Here is a 19461-nt window from a genome sequence, read left to right on the forward strand (position 1 = left end):
TCAGCAAAAAAAGAGTAGAAATGACATATCTTATCACATTTGCTGGTATTTACTCAATCAACATTTTTTGCCTCAACCTCAAATTCAACCTTAAAAAACTAAGTTTGTGAAAGAGGTAGAGCGGTAAACTTTTTTGATTCAGAATCAGCACATATTTTTGGGTTGGGTAGTGAAAGAATCATTTGTATAGCAATTTGTTTTAGGTTCACCCTTTTTTTTTCACAACTTTCCTAGACTATTCTGCTATTCCTCCTTCTGATAGCAGCTTAGCTAACAGTTTTCGGCAATTGTATAAGAACTGTGATATCGAATATGACCTTTAGGCATGACAGCGGTGGACTATATCTTTTGAAGGATCAGCCGAGCTTAGGAACGTTCAATACCATAAATGCGATTTTGCGAGTCTCAATCTCGGCTGACAGTCTCAAAGACAAAGGGCTCATTAGCAATTTTTTTCGCACCACAGGGAGCTTCCAAGCAATCTGATAAAATTGATACGGGATCTCCAATGTTTCAAAAGTCCAAAAAGCTAACTGAGACGCGAGTTTAAAACAAAGGAAACCTATAATCTCTTACTAATTGTTAAGCAAAACGCTGTAAAAACAGCGTAACGTTAAAAAATGTTTAACGCTTAAAACGTTTCTAAGGTTTTCGGGAGACTAGATGGCTTTCAGTTTTATGTCGCTTATTCGAATCCATTATCAAAGCTATGCTAGTTGTGGTAAGACTGTCCGCTTAATTCTAAATAGCTTGGTCATGCAAACTAAAAAAGTGTTCAGTGGACGAGACAGGGAAATCTTTTATGGTGTCAAAAGGCCTTCTGGTCTTTCTATGTAGCAACTAAAGAACGATCATATACAAAGCTTGTGTATTTTTTAACAAGCTTGAATACACGTGTCTCAACTAAGATAGTGACGGCCAATCGTGAATAAAGATTTCCCAGGCCCGTTGCTGGAGCTTTGTAACATGTTTCATTTTCTGCTATGCATTTTATAGCTGTTCTAGAACGCCATTAACAGGGAAGGGAATACCGTGTTAAAAAGGGCTGTGATTAAATCTTCCTCTGCCAATGTCATTATGGAAAGAGATTTATTGACAACGTATGTTCAGAGACGGAAAACCAACCCAACCGAACTGTTAATTTACGGAACAAGAAAGTTTTAAATACAGTGTTTCTTCTTAAAATGATTTTTAGAATTTGTAAATTAGCTCATACACGTGCGAAGTCAATAACCAGATCGGAATAGACTTAATGAGGCTAAATACTGGGCGAGGTGGACATGCTGCCTTAGGGTAGGGTGAGGTAAAAGGCAACTCCCTTTTATGACGTCTTTTTTTCGTGTGTTCACTTTTTTGAATCTTGTTTCGGAGATAAGTGGATTTCAGTTATCAATTTATACCGTTATTTGATCTAAATACCGAGAGTTGACCATTGACGGACATTACATCGCAGCTTCTTTTTCTGAGAAAGGCGGTTTACAATACCGTATCCAGAGAGGAGGTTACTGGGTTTAACTCCCTCCCCCTGAAATTTCTGTTCGCCTCGTAAAAACGTAACAAAATGCATAGAAACAAATTCGTAATAGTTTTTAAAGACTTTCTTTTTACAAAACCTCCGAAAAAATCCCCCTCCCCCGGAAAAAAATCATTGATGCGTCCTTCCCGATTGATAGGTCAGATCATGAGTAGAGTAAAATTAGTTTGTGAGGAGTTTTGACTTCGATAAATTCTCAGTTATTACATTCGAATGAAGCGGTCACATTCGCGCGTTTTTTTTATATTATTCATCTTCAGTATCTGAATTTACCTCCTATATTTATAAGCTAAACAATTACCTGAATGAATATCGAAATAGAATCCCCAGAATAGAACTTCGGTGTTGGGGTTGGTAGTTTATGAAAGTATCTTAGTTGCTATTTTCATTCAAGTGAAATCTTGCAAAAAGTCTTTTTGAACAAAGATTGAAATACTTCTTCGTATGAAACTACTAAAACTAACAACTCAATGCAGCATCAAGCTGCTTGAGGCCAACACGACTACAGATGCTCCTCGTCCATCCCAATCTATTCAAAACCTCCCTCTTTACACCCTTCCAGGAAGTTGCCATTTCCCTTAAATCTTTCCTTGCGACATCCCCCCACCCCATTTGGGGACGGCCTGCATTTTGCTTGGCCCTAGACGGTTGGCTGACGAGGATGATCTTTGGCAATCTATCATTATTCACCCCCAGGACCCGGACGAATATATGTAATTAGTTACATTGCAAATGTGAACTTTAAAGTTTGATGATTTCTAATAATTGGAGTTAATCATGGATGTTTTGTTATAAATGGGGTCGTGTAAATTTTGAAATACCCCACATCCCTACTTTCCAGTTCTCGACTATAGATCTTATGACTGGATAGATACCAGGTAATAGAAAAAAAAAATAATATTTACGAAGGGGGTATAGAACCACCACACATCTGATAAGAGTGACAACCATGTTATAACCGCTATTAGAATTAATAACAAGATAATAAGACAATTTTATTAAATGAATTCGTCGTAGGAACGCTCGAATACTTGTTAATAAACGTTCGGGAGTATTTACTGGTGGCATGGAAGGAAAAGCGCAATGGTATTGTGGCAAAGCAAGCTGTCTGCAGGCTATTATAAATTAGTTCATGTGTAACCAGACCAAAGTTTGGTTTTTGAGCCCCTAGTTTCTGCATTTGCTAGAATGTTTAGAAGGTTTTCATACAGGGGTGGCCAAAGCAACCAACATATCAGATCAGACCGAGAACAGATCAGATTCAGACGCATGCGCCGAACTTCTCTTCCTCTCTTATCATATGAGGCCCAGTATCTTTTACACTGCGGTACGGAATTAGTTTATGCATGGACTTGAATCTGGCCATCTATGGCTTGAATCTGGATAGCCATTGAATGATAGCAAATTATCTTCTTACGTTGAAGAATTGAAACCGTTACAATTACAAAAACGTGGTGAAGTATTACTTCGCGATTGAGCAATGTAAAAAGACTAGTGGCTAATCAGACAGTTCAGAGTAAAAACAAAGCACGCTGAACATAACTCTTAAACTGACCAGTGACGATTGTAAATAAAACTGAACAAAAAAGTTAGTTTATAAATTGTTCTTTTATTTCGAATAAAGTTTGGTACAGGGGTGGCCAAACCGTAGTCCATACGCCGAACTTGGCACAATGAATTGACTTGTGGCATCTTTACATCTTTATATATCCTCATTTAGTATATGGTAATTAACGATCAACCATCGCAAATATACAATGTTAAATAAATCATACGGTCAATTTCATACTCTATTAAAATCTATTAAAATTTTATTCTTTTTTTCTGGTAAAAGTGCAGAATATCAGCTTTTTACCGACTTGGAGTGTTGTTTTGCTCAATAAATGAAACGACTAAAACGACTATACAATAAACGACTAGGATTTCCACGGACGCAAGATTCAAGCAAATTACGTCGAATGAAGCTCTGACACAAGGCCAATGATGATTGAATCTTCATTTTTATATCGCAACTCAGTCAACACAGCTTTAGCATCATGTTGTCGAGTCTTGAAGAAGAGTTTTTAGATCTCCCTTATTCCATCACATTATAAAATCAAATGATAAACAAAGCACAGACATTGATACTTGGCGCAGAATATGCAAATATCAGTACACGATGTGTAAAAGGTTTACAAATCTAGATCTGTTAATTTCGATGTCTTCTAGTTTTGTTGCAGAACCGAAGAAACAAACTGATGCGTTATTAAAATGATAGTATGTTGGATAGATATTTGCGTACTATCGCTTGTTCTCTAGACAAGGAACGTTCTGAAGAGCTAATCTCGGGAGTTCCTAAACCACCTACTGTCGTCTTCTGGCATTTCATGTCTTCCTTCACCCTATTCTGACACGGTTCTGTCTGCTCTAAAGTATAAACACATACTGACAAGTACTGACAAAACTCTCCAAAAGTGACCCCGCGTACCTCAGCGCCTCTATAGGGGAAATGTTGTACTACTTAATCGCTCCGAGCCAATAAATTAAATTTAATACAGCTTTTATGGAACAAGTATAATCACCAACGGAACTTGAAAAATTTAGGCGCCAGGTTCGCATAGGTATGGAATCGTCTCGGAGACGCGGACAAAGGGTCACTTTTTTGTGTGGAGAGGATAGGTTTTGTCAGTACTTGTTCAGTATGTGTTTATACTTTGGTCTGCTCTCTGTAATACTCCTTAGAGAAGTCTTCTCTTAGTGAAGGAGAAGAGAGGGATTAAACCTAAGGCGCTCTCTCGCTCGTTTGGATTTCGTCTTGCACGCCCCATAGTCCTTTTACAATCGATAGTTGATTTTGAGGCATTTTCAGAAAATTAGTTGGAGAATAGAGGGGGGGGGGTGATGGGTAATTCTCTTTACAGTGTTGACTATACTAAAATATTTTTTACGTTACAAGACATGACTAGAACTTCTGATTGGTAAATATTAGTGTTGAGATTTTAAAAATTAGCGTTTTTTGTTTTGTGTCTGAGTGTCTTTAACTTAGATGTGTGTGTTTTCCGAGTGAAATGATAAATTTTCCTAATAAATTTGGTTATTTATCTAATTTGCATTCCCATGAGCTTTGAAACTATTTGTATTGCCTTTCACTTTTATTATTTCGTGTAGTTTCGTCTTAAGGTTTTTGTAAGATCATCTACCAAGGAAAACTGCATGAGTACCCAATCAGAATGCGGCCAGTTCTACAAATTGCAATTCAAAACCAGAAGTATCAAATAAGAGGCGTGGAACTAATTGAGTCCAGCAGCGGTTCTGGCCTCTCTTGTGCCCGGGGCAAAATCTTGATTAGTGCTCCCTCCTGTATCTTAAGAAATTTCAGGCCAAATTTCAATAACATTTTCATTTATTAATACAATTTTCTTTTACTAACATTTTTTTTTTATTTCTTAACAAAAATCTTCATTAATTTAAATCTGACCTTTTACCTTATTTGGGAAAAGATGGGAGAAAATGAAAAATTTAGTATTCACTTTGCTTATACAGTACTTACTGCCAACTGTACCATCTGTTCTTTTTTAATAAAAACAAAATTTCAAAAATAACGAAATGAATGTAAATGTTATATTTAATTTATTTGAAATTTTGTGACCCTAAACTGTGCCTGGGTCAAGTTTCTTCCCTGAGCTTCCCCCCCCCACCCGCCCCCCCCAAAAAGCTCAGATTGAGTTAATAGTGTACACGAATGCGTGACTCTATTCCAGTCTCTGTTTTTCCAGGAGAGTTGGGTCTGTTTGATCGGTGTCAAAGGGTAGTTTTCTTATCCAATTCTACTGGGTCTTCTTATCCAATTACAGAAGAGAATGAGTATATATAAGTACCCTATAAGTCTAACTTGTCTGCATCGATTCCCGAACTTTGGATGTGATTTAAGGGATTTGGTACTTGGTTGTTTCGTTACGAGGGGATGCCCACTTTGTGAATTACGTACACCGGGTGGCGTGTGCCTAATGTGGCGGAAACTGTGCCAGACATTGTGGAAATGCGCAGCACACGTGGTGTTTTGTGATGTACACCTGCAGGCGGAAAGTGGGTGCCCTTCGCTTCGTTTCAACTAATGCCGGGTATTATAAACGAAGATTGGGTCGAAAGGACATATGGTAGAATTATGCTTATGAACACCTGCTACAGACCCACAACCCCTTGGACCCAATCTGTCTAATAGCTTTGTCTTTTTAAACGCCTATCAACTAGACTTTATTTTATGCCTGTTTCCAACCTAGAAATCCTGCCAAGATCGACAAGGGTTTTTTGTGTGTTTTTGCGCCGACTTTCCTATTTTGCACCAACAAGAATGCGCAATGACGAATCTGCAAAAGCACTAATTGCTTAGGTTCAAGGCTGTCCAGTTTTGTGTGAAATGTCTAATGCTTTGTTAGCAATGTATGACATGTTTTCTCTTAGCGTCTATACTTTATTAATTTTAAGAATGTTGTTAAGAACAAAAATGACTGACTTGCTGGATTGGGGGGGGGGGTTATCGATCATAGATTCAAATCATTTATATTTTCGATTGAAATGCTATGTTTTAATTCAAAGACCACATATGGGTTAGCTACTCCATGAAAAACGACTTTTGGTCCTTTTTTGCCTATCTTTGAAGTTTTAATTATGTATCATTTCGTTAACAACTGACTTTGTCTTTTCTATATTAATTTTCCTTTCAAATTTTATAATAGTTGATACAAATGTTTTATATGGCCCTGCTATGACGAATGTTCCTTATGTCATCATGAATAGCGTCAAATCACAGATTTTTGGTTGTTTGTTTTTTAAATCGGGTTTCACGGTGTCACCATCTGACGATATGCCCCTAGCCCTGGCAATAATCGTTTTTCAAATTCTTAAGCATTTATTATGCCCTATTTGCAAGCAACTAGGAGAAGGTTTTTTTTTGAAACTTCTGCTGGTAGATCATTCTACATGGCGACTATGTGCCAAACAAAGTTTTTTCTGTATTTTTGGCAGCGGTATTAAATTATTATATAAAATAATTAATAACTTAGTGAATTAATAACTTTAGTGAATATTATGTTACTTAGTGAATAAACAATGGTATACAAGGATCTAGTCCTTGGAGGGGGAGGGGCTGAATTGAAAACAAGTTATTCTTAGGCCACTTTTTGAACTTTTCCGGAGTTTTTTTTAGGCAATCTCAACAAGAGTTACGCTACGCTCAGCTACGCTTTTTCAAATCCTCCCTTATAAATGTAACTATGTACCTTATATATACCTTATAAAAGTACCTTATAAAAATGTACCTTATAACTATGTTTTTTTTTACTTATTGAGTCTACTTGTTTTGTTACGTTGTGATAAGTAGGTCATTCAACCTAACGCGAGTGATTTTTAGATTATTTATTTATTCGTTCTTTTTTGGCGGTGTGGGGTGTAGATGGTAAAGCCTTTGATCCAACGAAAACCATAACATCAAATAAAAATAACAAATATCAAATATGACTGGTCAGCAGCTACTGCACTTTTCAAAATTATGATTTTAATATACGATTGTTTCTGCGAAAAAAATGTGTGAATGAACCTAATTAAATACAACTTTCCACTGGATAGCCCTTACTCTTTGCTTCACTGTAGTAGTATCAGGGGACTGAGCTTCGCTTAGTAAAAAAAGACCTTTTTTAATATCTTTCGCAAAACAACTTTAATTTCATTTTGTTTTATTCGCTGTAGAAAGCAATATCATTAGGGTATTACACGTCTGGGTATTTGTGACGTTATTCATACGAAAAATGTTTTTCCAAAACTAATTAAGGCCCTACACGAATTTCCCGAAGTCGTCACCGATTGTTTTTTTGCATCTAAAAACGAACAATTATCTTATGACGATTTATATTATCAAACGAACAGTAGTCAGCTATGTCCTTTGGTATACAAAATATTGTTGTAATGTTTCTGCCGCAATGCGTAGTATTTAACGCAAGTCAAATAAAAATGGAAGACTTACTTCACAGCTATCAAAGGGGAATGTCTCTAAAAGCTCGGAATCAACTGATTTGTCAAGAAACAAATTATGTTTTGAAATTCTTTTACTTATGCCCAAGGCTTTCAACCTTGAGGGGCTGAATGACCCCTCAACCTTGAGGGGTCTAATTTTAGTCAGCACACGATTTATGAAAAATGTTAAGGGAGTTGGGAGGGAGAAATCAATTTTCCTAAAGTTGCGATCCATCTATTTCTTTTTTTTTCTAATATCAGAAAGTGGTAGTATTTCAATTTTCCGAAAAATGTATAGTGCTGTTTTTCAGAAAAAATTACAGATATATATACAATTATTGCCCGTTTAATTTATACAATTATTTATAGTTATATTTGTATACAATTGTTGCTCGTGCAATAAATATATATATTTTAACGATAATTGACGAAGTAGAATAATATGTTTTGATATGTTGCCACTTAGTTGTACCTTGTTCCAGATTTCTAAGCTTTCGGAAACCGTTATGTAAAACTGGAGATAACTCGGTCTGTCAACACATTGTCTGATAAAGCTTCCCGGTTATCCGTGGGATTTGATAACTTCTCCCACATGGAATCAGAAATGGAGAATTTCTGTTTTTGTAAATGTCTGTGTAAATTCAAAGCTACCAGACATATATTTTTGTAAATATAAAAATAACTGGAACGTCCTATTCTGTTCTATTTTCACAATGAAGATTGAAGTTATTCTTTCATAGTTAATTTTTTTCTATCTAGAAACTGGCACTTAAATTGAGTCTCTTTTTTTAAGCATCAGATCCATGTATATACTATGAATAACAGGCGACGATCATAGTTTCTGCGATATTCGTGCGTTTTGTCGTACATGTATGATATCAAATCAGTTTATTTTCTGTATTTGAAAGAACGCTAATTTTTCTTAACTTTTTCCTATTAATTCAATTTCGTTCAAAATTATCGAAAATTAAAGGAGGAACGAAGCCCGTTCTGACGTACTACTATTTCCCGTTTTTGCTCTCACCAAAATAAATTCCTATGTAAGTTCCTGTCCATATTCACATGCATACTAGCAGGCCCATGAAGGTTAATACAATGCTACTACCAGAGCCGTTCACTGGGGGGGGGGACCAGTGCAGCTACCACTGGTACTGGTACTGCTTGGGGACGTTCAGTTCGATCAATTTTTTTTTTACTTTGATTTGGCTTTTTTGCCTATATTTGAGTCGGGTGGGGGCGCTGTGATTAATCTTCTCTCAGGCACCACTAACACTAGGAACGGCCCTGGCTACTATTACTACTAACAACTCACTGCAGCACCAAGCCACGTGAGGTCAACACAACTACACACGCTCCTCCCCCGTCCCAATCATTTCAAAACCTCCCTCTTTGCACCCAAAAAGTTCCCGTTTCCCCTAAATCTGTGCTTAAACCATCCTCCCACCCTATTCGGGGACGGTCTGCTTTTTGGTGGCCCCTAGACGGTTGGCTAACAAAGACGATCTTTGGCAATCTATCACCCTTCGTCTGCAAAACGTGTCTTGGCCATCTCAACCTTTCTCTCATTATGGCCCTAGAAAGCGGGGTTGATCACATTTTTCATACAGTTTAGTGTCAGTCAGCGATTCTTTTCTGCTACTGAAAAGCTAATATCCTATCTTTTTTACTTAAAAAGTAGTTTCTTTCTAATCGATTCCATGTCTGGAAGCAATCCTGACCTACGCAAATTTTTTCGATTCTTACGCAGATCATTTCAGACAAGAGAATAAAAAAAGAAATTCAGTTGGCAACAGTCAAGATTGTATTTTCGCTCAGAGGCATATCGTAGGCACATTGGTAGAGGCTTATAGTATTTCCTGTCTAAGTCTATTTGTTCAAAATTATGTGTCTTTTTATCCGAAATATCTTGTGTTTGAAGTAATAAACAATAGTTTGATGAGACTTGAATATGAAGTTTTAAAGGAGTAAAATTTATTAATTGAAGGCAGGGCCTGAGATGTGTGGTTTAAACCAAATGTAGGCCTTGGGCAGCCGGAAGAATAGTGGGCACAGGAGCCTGGTCATTTGTGCTGGATCTTTTGTCGGGAGAGGGATAAGTTCCCTGAAATGGGAAAAATTGACGAATCATAAAAAAAATTTACAGGGGTCTTTGAACAATCTATATATAGGCTACTTGCAGTCAGACGGATACGAACAGCTTAAAATATAGGCCTACACTTAAAATAACGATAAGGTTATTAACAGCAGAAAATGTGCTGGGTACTTACGTGTTATCCCGATCAAACTCAAGAAGTGAAGTTAGGTTAATAATAATGAAATATACCTAAATTTGATGAAAATATAGTACTTTAGTAACAAAATTATGGATACTACAGCAGGGAATTATGGAAAGCAGGCCGCCCAGAACCCAATGTATTAAATACCTAACCAACTCTATATGTATACCTACTTAGTAGTTTATCTCACTCAGGCTAAGCTGATTATTTGAGAGTGCACACAGAAAAACCGGTTTTAAACAGTTCAAACAGATCAAACTTCTCGAGTGTGGTTGTGATAGCGCGTAAGTACCATGTGCTTGATATTTAGAATTAATTTTTAATCTTCGTTTGCTTTTATTTTATCAGTTTTTAATTATTTTGTTTTGATAAATAAAAATAATGTGTTTTTTCGGTACTGTTCTATTAACCGGACTCTTTTATATCTCAAACTCGAGCGCGTTGATAAACCCGTTTTTTAACGGGATGATACAAGACACCGCTGAACCGCTGTAGAGACATACAATGTATAGCGTGGTTTTAATTGCATATACGATATTTAAAGTGTTGTTTTATGTTGTTGTTTTTTTATTGGGGGGGGGAGGTACCTAGGTTAGGTTACGTATTTAGTATATGCTATGCTTTGGCCCCCCCCCCAAATATATAGCCCAAATTTGTTCCTAAACTATTATATAGTCATCCTATTTTATTTCATTAGCATTAACCAAAATAGCACTATATAAAAGAGTCCGGTTATTGGAACAGTACCGTTTTTTCTTATTAAGAAATCTTGCGTCTTTCTTGTTTGTTATGATTGGTCGATTTAGCCTTAAAAAATATGTGCGACATCAAATGTACAGCGCTTTGATGTTGCAGGTTAGCAGGGGATTAGGGGACATAAGCAGTCCCCTTATGCCCTTTATTCCCCCAAAGACATCCGACAAATTTTTAGATAGCCATTTTGTTCACCGTTGTTGAAACTTGAAAGATCCAATACCTATGCCTCTAGGAACAACCCCTCCCCCAGGCTCTTGGGAAAAGGGTTTAAGTTAAGCTGATTCCTCAGTTATTTACATATAGTATTTTTTATAGGGAAAGGGGGCATGCTTGACTCTTGCTGTCCAAAAGCACTAAGGATGTTAAGGGGAAGCTTTCAAGGAATGTTAAGGGGAGTGTTGAACTAAATCAAAAGACACTATGTGCATGCACCTTGTCAAAAGGACGTATCTCAGGAACATCTTAGGATATTAGGTTGGAAATACTACTACTACTGTTACTACTTACTACTATTACAAATACTACTACTACTACTACTGGCATAGCGAGGGATTTTTTCATCATCTGTCAAAAATTAGTCAAGCGCCCAGCTTTTACTATGGTTTAGACACGGTAGTCTTCTCTTCTATTAGAAATGGGTGGCGTTTGAAAAACTAAAACTGTTTCGCTTTCATTGCGTGAATAATTACTTGTGCTTTTCTACAAAAATTATTAAAGGGGGTACCGGTATTAATTCAAATATTGTACTTTGAATCCTCTCCATCCTTCTGATATTTCAGATTCTAGTCCATTGATCTAATTAAGTAATTCATCTGATTATTGGTGGCCGGCCTTTACCCCCATCCCCCCGGAAACATCCCCCGGAAAATACCCCCTCCCCCCCGTGGAAAATAAGACTTAAAATTTGAGAATTTTATTTGAGTTTTGATTTTCGTAGGGGGAAGAAATTTTGGTATTTGTGTATTATGTGCCACTCACTCAAGTTTACGCTGTGTGTAAAACTCGAGAACAAACCGTTTTTTTTTTCATTAGTTTCTTCGTTACTTTAGAAATAAATTTGGGCTATAGATTTGCAGATTAGGGGGGGGGGGGGGGTTAGTATAGCGGGTCTGCATGCAAAATGTGTTAGGTACAATTACTCTGCATATTATGAAGCAATAATTTTTTTTTGACTTCAAACTGTCAAAATACTTTACCCCCCCCCCTCCCTGTCTTTATGTGCATATATATAGCCCAAATTATATATTTCTCATATATTCTGTCACTTGTCTTTTCTCGCGCTAAGCTAAAAGAAACTAACGAAGAAATCGGTTTGTTCTCGAGTTTTGCACAGCGTAAACTTGAGTGAGTGACCCATAATACACAAGTACCAAAATTCCTTCCCCCTACAAAAAAAACTCAAATGAAGCTCTCAGAAAACTGAATTTTATTTTATTTATTTGCTTTCTTTTTGTGTATTCTGCTGGCAGATAAAATATGGTTGTCAATTTCACAACGAGTCATTTTCGACTCACGGTCATACCCGCCACGTCTGTTCTTTGATTGGCGAAGAGTGGGTAGAACTTTTTTCTCATAGTTCTTATAGTCTTTTTTCTTATAAGTCTCGTGCATTTGCCTCGTTTAGATTAAGTTGTTTATATAAATATTTTTGTCTTATCCATTTGCGCCGTCTTCATATGGCCGATGATAAATAGGGAGCAAAATAATTGAAATCTCGAATCTTTACTACTGAAAGTGCATTTTGGAACCTGACATTTTTTACTCGTTTTTGTTAATTTCAACATCATACTATTTTTTCAGCTAACCTTACCGCCTGAAGTAAACTGTGACGTAATTGTTTCAAATATTGTGTCTACAAATCACATATTTGTTCAACAGCCAACTCATCCGACTTACCCTTCCTTGCCACGACTGGACACCTGTATGGCTGCGTGCTATTCTCAGCTGGACGCTCCTGAAGTCATACGACCCGTTCAAGGTAAGTAACTCTTGAACGGCACTAGTAAACTTAATTTTTACTATATATATATATATATATATATATATATATATATATATATATATATATATATATATATATATATATATATATATATATATATATATATATATATATATATATATATATATATATATATATATATATATATATATATATATATATATATATATATATATATATATATATATATATATATATATATATATATATATATATATATATATATATATATATATATATATATATATATATATATATATATATAAATGAAGAGTAAAGGCACGGGTGGCTAAAAGATATGCGAAACGACAATTAGTGCGTGTTAAAAAAATAAAAATTAAGAGCGAAGACACATGCGGTTGCAAGACTTATGACACAGCAAGTGAGCGAGTCAAAAATGAAAATGAAGAGCAAAGAAACACACGGTTAGAAGAAAGGCGGCGGCGTGTCAAAAATAAAAATGAAGAGCAAAGACAGACGTGGTTAGAAGACATGCGACATCGATCATGTGAGCAAGTCAAAGATAAAAACGAAGAGCAGACATACGCGGTTAGAAGACATGCGACACCGAACATGCGGGCGAATCAATTAAAATCAACATGGACAGCGAGAATCAAAACGTCAAAATTGAAAATGATAGCGATGATAATTGAGTTTGTGATTTTGACATGGCTAAGGTCATCAGTACCTAGCATACCTTTGAAAATCAAAAATATGGACTGGATAAATCGTTGGAAGAAAAAGAAGTGTTTGTCCCACCACCTAAACAATTAAAAGAAACAAAGGTTTGGCGATATGTCTTTCATAATGATAAAAGACAAGCCGAGGCAAAAGTTAAAGGTCCAATAAAAAGATGTGTAATTTTACAAAGGCACCACTACTAATTTAAGGTCCATTTGAACGTCAAGACATCAAGAAACGGCTCGTATTGTCTGCGTCTAGAAGACAAGCGACAGTGAGAATCTATAGATAGAAGCCTGCCGCATGCCGGTGCCCAGCGGTGAAGCCGCCGGGCTCACGGTACTCTATATATGTATGTAGATATATATATATATATATATAGTTATATATATAGATGTATATAGTATATATATATATATATATATATATATATATATATATATATATATATATATATATATATATATATATATATATATATATATATATATATATATATATATATATATATATATATATATATATATATATATATATATATATATATATATATATATATATATATATATATATATATATATATATATATATATATATATATATATATATATATATATATATATATATATATATATATATATATATATATATATATATATATATATATATATATATATATATATATATATATATATATATATATATATATTTATTCTCTTATTTCGTAATCGGCATAAAATTCTATCTGATAGTTCCTGATGCCAAAAGGTAAGTAAAGAGCGACCCTTGTCTATAGGAACCAAAACTAAACAACGTAATCTTTTTGACAATATTTGCGACTTGTTTTTGATTTATGATATGAAAAATTGGTCTCATCAGAAAAAGTGGAACCCCCCCCCCCAGTAAAAAAATATTGTGCTCTGGATAAAAATCCCACCGTCAACTTCAATATGAGTGAAGATTCTAGACGTTCCTCACAAAGATACCGACTTCATAATTTTTCCAAAAATGATGGTTACATATACTTGTTTGTTATTTTTCATTTTTGTTTCTTTTTCGGAGGATTATCCTATCGTATCAGTGATTCTATATATCAGGAGAGGGCTAGTTTGAAAAAGAGAAAAGGAAGAAATATGTTTGAGTTAGGTAAGATTTTATTAATCTAAAAAAAAAAAAAAAAAAACATCAAATATCCCCCATCAAGGTTCTATGATAGGGAATGCAGGAAGAAAGAAAAACAAACAAAAGACAAAAATGCGAGACAAAATGATCTTGAAAGTATTTTTGAATCCTTCTACATTCAGACACGAAAAGAGATATTCTGTGCTGATATTCTGGTATGCTGATATACTGATATTCTGTGCGTAAAAAAAAAATTCATCAGACTATCCTGTATCTTCCAATCGACCTGTTGCATTCTAGGAACCCATCCCAACCCTAGAGGTAAGTTAACACCCAGCACGATTCACATATGTAATAGAAAACGTTAGACAAGATTCAATTTTTAAAATATGCTAAACACTTGATCAAAACTGCTTGTCTTTTACCTATGACCATGGATGCAGTTTTTAATTCCGTTAATCGGCATTTGATCCAAAAATTGATTAGTTTTTTGCACTTTGAAATATTTCGGTGGGCGGTGGCATGATATTCAGCTTGTATAAAAATGATCCATCAAATATTTTAGCCCCCCGGTGGGCTAAAATATTAAGGGACTTTACGCCCCCCGGTGTACATCTCAGAACGCCACGTGTGACGCACAGTTTCGCTGCCCTTGGTTTATCATCTGCCACGCTTAGTACATTTCAGCCATGCTCGGCGCGTGCCATCTGGTGTAAGAGATTTCTGAAAGTAACCCTCTCGATTTTAGCTTGTGCTATATTTAGGAAGTCGAGAATTAAAGGTAACAGTAATATGCGGTTTATCCTCTCTTCTGAACTTAATATTAACAAAAATTTTACTTCATTACATTCAGGAAATTCAAATTTCTATTGTTAGGATTTTTAGAGTCGTTTCTTGTTTAAATGTATCCCCTCCCCCTGATAATGCCTCGATATGGCCCTGTTCCAAAGAGTTCGGATTATTTTTTTGAACTTATTTCTGATCGAAGATTTACTCATAATTCCGATTGAATGAAAAGAGCAAAACGAACAAATAGAGCTACATCCAGGCCTTAGGGAAGGGTGGGAAGAGATCTGGTATTCAATCAAACTGGAAGCGAACTGGAAAATTCCATTCAAAATGGAAATCCCACTAGTAAAATTTTTCTTAATACATTAAATTGCAATTTTTGTTTTTGTAGCGTTTAGTTCAGAAGAGGGGATGAACTGCGCTATTACCAAGCTAAACAGGTCTTTTTTCTTTTTTTTTCTTTTTTTTTCCTTTTTTTTTATTTTTTTTTACTTTTTTTTACTTTTTTTTACTTAAAAAATTTCATCTTCAACCGTTTTACTATTCCACTTCTCACTTCTCAACAACTCTCGTTATGATCCTATGGCATAACAAACCATATTCTCAGTTTGGATTTGGATGAAACTGCAAATTGTCGTAAATTAGATCTCCCTGTATGATTTAGATTAGAAACAATCGTGCTCCTATTGGAGATGTTACTTCGACAAAGTTTTTGATACAAAATGTTGAATTTCTTCTCTAGCGACACATAGAAATTGTCCCGCTTTTCTCGGGAATCTCTTTAATGGTTTATTATATACTGTTGATATCATTTCAATTTTTTAGAGATTGATTACTTTACCACCAGCTACCCCCCTCCAACAAAGTCACCACGTGTTGGCTCTATCATTTCCTGCCGCTAAAGGAAATATTAACCACATAAAATAAGTTGCTTCATAACAGTGAACTACAAACCTGCATACATTGTGCTTCAAATGCAAGAGTACTTTTTTTTTTTTTACCTCCAACAGACTCTCCCACCCCTCGCGACCTTCTCCTGCATACATACAAAAACCTGAGCGGTAGCTCAGGATATTAATATCACCTACCGAGTCACCTCATATAAATAATTGGAACCGATACTCAAAGCTCCCCTCACCCACTCACTCCCAATTGTATTGTCAATAAGGATTTTTAATTCTACCGGTCAATCGCCAAAAGACGTGTATTCAATAACACGCTAATTTTCCATTAAAATAGTAACTGATTTTAATTTAAGCCCAACGTTATGTTTATGGACCATAAAAATCGTAAAAGACCCGTGCGCCAGCCGAAACAGGTCCTAATTTAAACTATAAAATAAGGCTTTGGAACATATTTTTGAGTTTAAGGCTTTCGAGTACGAAAAAGAAGCTTTTGGGTATATTTTAGATCAACGAAAATATAAATCGGGTAAAGCTGAAATTTTAACTCGGATATATGCTATTGAAGAATACCTGCTATTAGTCTTATTATGATTATTAATAAAAACGTCCTCACTTGCATAACTACTATAACTATCAAAATTCAGAAAATTATAAACTAATATTAGTAAGTGTGAGTCCAGGTTTGGGGCCCAGTTTTAAGACATATCCTCTGAAATTATAGGGAATTTAAGTTCCACCTTCAAAAATTAAAGGGTTTAGAATCAGAATGTAAAAAGTGAGTTAGAGGTGGCTTCATGGATTCACAGTGCCACTTTTAATTGAACTTGTCAAAAGCAGCGTCTTCATTTGGCTTTTCAGGCAAAGGTGGCCAAGTGGCGTCAGAACCGCTGACCAATCAGTGCACATCTTTTTTTGGGTAAGGCCAGCACATCCACATGTGTGTGCTTCTTAGTTAGTCACCTATCTACACGGCATATTGTCCATTTCGCCTGAGAAATACAATTGTAGATACGGCTCAACTAGGCGGCCGTATTTCAAAGAAAAATTTGACTTGGCTAATAGGGACTTAGTCTAGCAAACACCCACATGAATAGCTTAGCTTTTAAAAAGTCAAGAGTGTCTTAAAAAATTGTAAAGGCAGATGTTAATTTCTTAAGTAGGGTAGTATATCGCTTTTGACTTGACCTACATCCCTGGTGTAGGGCTTTATAGGGAGGGGTGATACATATGAAAGACAAGGTAGAATATTGTTGGAAATATTCGTTTTTTGGGAGGGATTGGGTGAACCCATGTCTCTCTCCATTCCTTATCCCCCGTCATCCTCTTGTAAGAGATGCTCTTGTGCTTTGCAGAAATGACCTTGAAAAAAAAAAAAATTCTGCTGTGCTGACTGACAGTCAATTAAATTGTAATTGTGCAATTGACTTTGCACAAGCATAGATAATTTGCATTGTTAGACGTTTTTATTTTCACAAATAAATCGTGCTGGGTGTTAACCTATCCCTAGGGTTGGGATGGGTTCAAAGAATGCCTGAATGCTACTCTTATTTTTGCATTATTTAAAGATATCTTGCATAATCTCTTATAAAAAAAAGACTAGCATCTGCTCTTTCGCAAGTTCAGATTTTGTGTTGATTAAGTTTAATTCACGATACATATGCAAAGCAAACGAAATATACAAAAAAACACAGTTGTAGTATTAAATTAGTAAACTTATCGTACAAAGGAGAAGTAATATAATTTTTTTTGATTTTTCTTTATTTTTGAATTTCTATGTTTTACGCTCCCCTCCCTCTTCCCTCGTTTTAGTAGAAGTTCATATAAACTACTATGTAATGTAAATTTTCCTAATTTAAGGCTTGGTTCCACAAGGAAGTTCTAGTAGTTAATTTTCTGCAGCCCTACAATTTTGAGGTTTGGACTCATGGCCGTATCATGACCGATTTTGAACCGAAATTCTTGTCCGACTCGTAAAAAGTAACATTAATACATATAAACAAATTGTTGATGCGTTCTATAAAGTTTTTTTAAAGCCCCCCCCCCCCCCTTCGGAAAAAAATAACACTCCGGAGCAAAAATCCTGGTACACCCTTGTTTAGACGTAAGACGACAATATTGTCATCATCGTTGGCATTAGCTTTGTATCTCTTTAGAGAGGAAAGTTAGGGAGTTAGGAAACTTTCTCCCTTAAAAAAGGGAGGAAGTTTTCATTTTTTAAGAAAGTTTGAATCATTATCTAAAAAGCCTAAGTAATATAATTTTGGTTTGGTGATTGGATAGATCTGAAACTAATGAATACAGTGAAATAATTATCTTTTCCTTTCGTTTAAGTCGCAGATATAAGCCTGTCACAAAATCGGATGATTCTCAGAGAACATTAACTTTAATTGCTTAACAAACAGTCGCAGTTTTGCTCATGAATTCAGTTGGTTTTCAGTACATAAAACGGAATTTTTTTTATACCTCAGGGGCTCTTGAAGGGGTCCATTATAGTAGCATAACTGCGGAGTGTTTTCTGCTTGGGGTATTAAATTTAACCGAAAACTGACCTAAATACATGAACAACCGGATTTGTGGATATAATTTGTACTGCAGTAACGTCGTAGAAAAGAAAAATATTGAGAGATAATCTAGAATTGAAGGGTTAGAGATGGTATGCTAAAAATTAAAAAACAATCACTGTGCAGATACTGGTTGATGGTGCTTAATAGACTGAGAGATATTGTAGATGGAGTTTAATCCATTAAAATGACAAACTTGCGTCGTCAATATGTTTTTTTTTATACAAAGCTGGTGTCTTTTCAAGAATTCAATTTTTTCCGTGTTTTTGAATTATTTGTTCTCTAATATTGTTCAATAATACTTTGTTGGGTGTCTTAGAGATTATTTGTTCTTTGATATTGCTAAAAAATATTTGGTTGGGGGTCTGGAAATATATTCGAATTACACAAGTATTGAAAATAACTTAACCAATCACTATGTGATGTAGCTCTTCAAACAGGGCACTGTCAGAACAGGGATTTTTTTCAAGCGTTTTTTTCAAGCGTTTTTTTTCTCGAGCGTTTTTTTTTGTTTTGCCGTTGCTACTCTAGCGCGTACACACTGGGCGGTAAATATTCTGCCGTCGCAACATCTGTGTATCATAATAATAGGTCTGATAGATCATAAATAGATCTGAAACCGTGCAACAAGAGTTTTTTCTCATTCCTAGTGTTGTGTAAGACATGAATATAGAACAACTTCTTGCATTAACTTTACTTCTCCGTCCATTAAAAAAAATATCCACCCCTTGCACATTAAAAATTCCTTGAATTTCCTTCCTATATTCGTATGAATTGGTTACACGTAAAGGCATGGGGGGGGGGGTAAACTAGAAGATGTTCTGAAAACCAGTAGAAAGAAGTTTTC

At 35.4% G+C, this 19461-nt stretch overlaps 1 protein-coding gene across 2 annotated transcripts in view; it reads left to right on the forward strand.

Moving 5' to 3' along the window:
* The window catches only part of spoon (A-kinase anchor protein spoonbill), a 141620-nt gene that overhangs the window by 93228 nt on the left and 28931 nt on the right, over positions 1–19461 (forward strand). For both annotated transcript variants that reach the window (XM_089103546.1, XM_089103545.1), the window contains one exon: positions 12355–12532. In XM_089103546.1, the coding sequence (XP_088959672.1) occupies positions 12355–12532 (178 nt within the window). The remainder of the gene's footprint in view (positions 1–12354; positions 12533–19461) is intronic.

Source organism: Artemia sp. Qi Xiang Cuo, chromosome 17, assembly GCF_049724085.1.
Source record: "Artemia sp. Qi Xiang Cuo chromosome 17, ASM4972408v1, whole genome shotgun sequence".
Taxonomy (NCBI): domain Eukaryota; kingdom Metazoa; phylum Arthropoda; class Branchiopoda; order Anostraca; family Artemiidae; genus Artemia; species Artemia sp. Qi Xiang Cuo.